Source organism: Argopecten irradians, chromosome 3, assembly GCF_041381155.1.
Source record: "Argopecten irradians isolate NY chromosome 3, Ai_NY, whole genome shotgun sequence".
NCBI lineage: Eukaryota > Metazoa > Mollusca > Bivalvia > Pectinida > Pectinidae > Argopecten > Argopecten irradians.
Window position 1 is genome coordinate 1,179,859 of NC_091136.1, and position 4,097 is coordinate 1,183,955.

The window sequence follows — 4,097 nt, forward strand, 5'->3', positions numbered from 1 at the left end:
TCGGCAAGAAGCAAAGATAATTGGATCTGCCGATCGAAGAATAAAAGAATTTACGAGATCAAACAGTTGTTTATTACAGTTGATAAACAAAGTAATAAATTGACTTTAATTATATTGTACATTTCATGGTGTCCAAGCTTATGTGTTGCTAGACTAGTCAATATATTGTGTGAAAAAAATAATAAAAAGTCTTCGATCACGTCACAGAAAAATACAGCAAAATGTCTCGTGATTTTAGACGGCTTTTTCTCAGAATGAGGCTTGCCGCATCTGTACCCATTTTCGCAGTCGCCGTCACATATTAGCTTTAAATTCATTTATTTTGTGTCATAAGCATTTAAAAATTTCAGGTTTAAGCTAGAAACGTCGTATGGGAAACTACTCACTAATCCGGATTTCCTTCCCCCGTAAACCGTGCAGTATATTATAAGCATAACGACATTTCCGGAATTGTTTTGTGAGTAGTTCTGTAGTTCTGCGGGCATGCAGAGTAGTTCTGTAGTTCCTGCGGGTTCTGCGGGCATGCATCATCAAAGAATCGTAAGGATCCTGCCGGGTCGACAGTTTCAAACGTTCATGTTATGTCGTTATTATGCAGTAAAAACGTTTAAACACAAAACTTTGTTGGAAAAGCAAAAAGAAAAGAGGGAGGCATACGACCCCGTTACGACTCCCAAGGATGTTGCAGTCGGTAAACTTGGTGGGTCAAAAGCGATCGCATTGAAGGTGCAGTACCCCAGACATGAACGTAAGTTTTCACTTTCTGTCTCGGTCAAAAACGTTGAAATATATTTCCTCAAGGATTTTTAAGTGAGAAGGATTCGTGACTGTCTCTTTACATTACTAAACACCACGCGAGACGCCTATGAACCGGGAATAAAAAAAACGTTTTTCTCAACAAATACTTGTCTTATCGAGTCAAACGAAACATCATTGTAAAGTTTATTAAATTTCACGAAGTATATTACTTGCATTAAAGACGGAATATTTAGAGGATATGTCTTAAATTTTCGTTAAAAATAATCGACAGCTTATGAAATGACGGCCCCGCTTCAGAAAGTAAGACGGTAACTCTCGCACCCGCAAGCTACATCAAAGGCAGCGCCGGCGGATATCAAAGGAAAATTAATCGTCGCCCAACGTCACGGTCAGTGCACAAACACAAAAGCGCCTGCCTTGGACTTCCCCAAAACCCAGTGTGACTTATCCTTCTCATATACGTCCTTGATTTCCTTAATGAAAATTCTACCTGAGCTTTTATTCACCTATCATGAAATACTTATTAGGTCATAATGAAAAACAGTTGTGCACTGTACATGTAACGATACATATTAGTAAAACTGTAAAATGTACAGTACTATTAAAAGTAGTTAAATAATAAATTTAAAGTACAGTAATTTTAAAGTACTGAAACCAGTACTGAGCGCAGTATGCTACGTGATGACAATATTTAGTCGTAAAGGTATACATACATATTATAACTGATAATCCAAAGAGTTTTATTTTAATTTTATGATTTGTTTTTCTTGAAATCATGTATTTTCATGATATCTTTATTGTCATTTTTGTGCAACCTTGGTCAATATTAACCACAATATAATTTTATTCCACTCAGCCAAGGAGAACTCCTTAGCTCGATCGGTTGAGCAATGAGCATCATACTATAGCTAGTATTTAATCATTCTGAGGTCTCAAGTTGGATCCTTGGTGGATCGAAAGAGGTAGTAGTTAAACTTATATAAAATCCTGCACTGTAGATATGTTTTATTTAGATTCATGGATCATTTCCCAACAAGGGATTTTCGAATGTTAACCACACAGTATACATACAGTATATACCCGGTATACATTGAAGTTCTTCTGATCTGCCACGTGCTCTGTGAAATGAAATATCATTTAAATCATGTTTATGCTTTATTTTCAGGTGTTGCCCCAACAGGAAGATATAGTGAGAAAAATAAACAGTATTCTAATGTAAAGGAGATGATTCCAGAATTTGTTGTTCCTGATTTGAAAGATTTCAAGGTATCAAATTGGGATAATTTCATGATCACATGAATGGATCCTTATAATTACTAATCACATGGCCAGTTGAACATTCTTAATGGCATGCATATTTGAATTTTTCATTAAACTGATCAGTAAACTCACTAATGAAATAAGATTATACATTTCTGTAATGTACACAATTTATCATTTTCATTACTATATTTTAATACTGCATGCCCATCTTTAATTTCAGTTTAGATAATATCTTGAAAAGATTATGGATTAAATTAAGTATTGTCTGTGCTATATTGACTTTTAACATATTTGATTGTCTGCATGTACAAAATTATGGAATTTGACTTGAAATCATGAGTTAACGAGACATGTCTTCTTCAAACTGAAATGTAAACATAGGATTAAAAAGATACATTTTTCTTTCATGGAACATTTTTTAAGAGGTACTTAATGTATCAGGTCTTAAGTTTAGCACATCTTTAGATTCATATATTTCAAAGATGCTCCACCGCCGACAGAGCATAGATGATCATAGCCATCATTTGAACAATAACTGATGTATAATCGACATTAATCGTGTTTGTATGTGTCTAACTAACACAAAAAAAATGCATATAATTTATGAAATATTTTATTTTGCTTTTGGTTCATGCACAATCAGTACTTGATATAGGGTATAGTGCCATGGAATTTTTTCCGGAAGTAATTGATTTTTTTTTTAATATTTTTATCTTGAATTACAATAAGAAAATAAAACTTTTCATTGGTGGTAATGATGTAAAGTTACTTTTCGAACTGATTAAAGGAAAAATACAAGTTCTTCTGCTCCTGGTTTTAATAGAGCAAAAATACCATTTATCGTCTAAATTATAATGAGCTGATAGTGTATATATAAGCTGATAGTGTATATATGTCTGTATATAATTAAAAAAGCTAACAAATATATTTTTGTTTTTGACAGTTAAAGGCATATGTACCGTGGGGCGTGGAAGAGATCAATCAAGCACAGTTTACTCCGCAGGATCTGTTTTTTGCAACATATGCAAAGGATATAAAGAAAGACTTTCAAGAGAATAAATTAACAACAGAAGATTCGGAGAAAGGCAACTCCTGATGAACATCCTCTTCTTGATTAGCAACAAAATATTATAAAATATAATGTCTAAGACTGAAAGATGCTATGTGGAGATAATGCATGCTGGTCTATCAGAGTTACTTCCCTTCATTTCACTCAGTTCAGTTTCATGTCAGTACTCCGGAGTGAAACCGTTAGTACTGACGGAGGGAAACAAAGGGAAGTAACTGCTATATCAGAATGGAGATACTGATGCTGAAAATTTCAAAATATCAATATTAGAGATAATTAAGATTTTATCTTGGAATCTGAAATTCTGTATCAATTTGTGGTAACTCTTGATACAGTAAATGTAAGAGATCAGAGACAACATGGAACTTACAAAATATCAAAAGTTAAAACTCTTGAATGTAGAGTTTGTGACGTTTTTTACCAAAATTCATGGTAGATAACTCTTGGATATATTTGTACATCATGATCAACAATGGTTAAACAAAAGGTCACCATCAAATTAGCGATTAAGGTCTGTGGAATCATCAAGAAAAGTAAAGGGAGATACAAATACAAGATTGTGAGATATTACATTTTTCCCTTCTGTTCTCTTTTGACTGCTGATTTTTTTTTCTAGAGAAAGGTACATACTGATATTTCTAGTATATATATCTTTATTTGTTAATGTTTATGTGTGAGTGACTGTATATTTTGGATGGTGTCTGAAGTTATCATGTCAGAAATAAACAATTTAAAACTTAATGTATTGATCAATCATCTGTCACATAAGAATATGTTTCACTCTTGGATTTAGGAAAGTTGATAACTTATACTTACATGGATATTATAAAAAAGTTTATCCAGGCTCTCAAATTCTCATTTAATGTGGCCTGTGTGTAATGTAGGGGATCCCCTCCAGCATATAGAGAATACTGTACATGGTAGGTATCTAACAATAAAAGGGTTATTTTAGGCTGTATCCCGGAACGCCTACATTTTAAAAACATATACCAGCAAGTATGTTGTT

At 33.3% G+C, this 4,097-nt stretch overlaps 1 protein-coding gene across 1 annotated transcript; it reads left to right on the top strand.

Annotated features, from left to right (window-relative positions):
* The first annotated feature begins 421 nt into the window (after positions 1–421).
* LOC138317240 (uncharacterized) lies at positions 422–3,832 on the top strand. The gene is made up of 4 exons (XM_069258794.1): positions 422–472; positions 512–748; positions 1,925–2,025; positions 2,966–3,832. The coding sequence occupies exons 2-4, from the start codon at positions 523–525 to the stop codon at positions 3,116–3,118; spliced, it is 480 nt and encodes a 159-aa protein (XP_069114895.1). The 5' UTR covers positions 422–472; positions 512–522; the 3' UTR covers positions 3,119–3,832.
* Positions 3,833–4,097: the final 265 nt, after the last annotated feature.

What these genes read in the sequence shown, in the direction of transcription:
- LOC138317240 (XM_069258794.1), top strand. Translation starts at nt 523, where the DNA reads ATGCATCATCAAAGAATCGTAAGGATCCTGCCGGGTCGACAGTTTCAA. An exon ending in GCAGTACCCCAGACATGAAC is followed by an intron (nt 749 to 1,924) that starts GTAAGTTTTCAC and finishes CTTTATTTTCAG; the next exon opens with GTGTTGCCCCAACAGGAAGA. An exon ending in CTGATTTGAAAGATTTCAAG is followed by an intron (nt 2,026 to 2,965) that starts GTATCAAATTGG and finishes TGTTTTTGACAG; the next exon opens with TTAAAGGCATATGTACCGTG.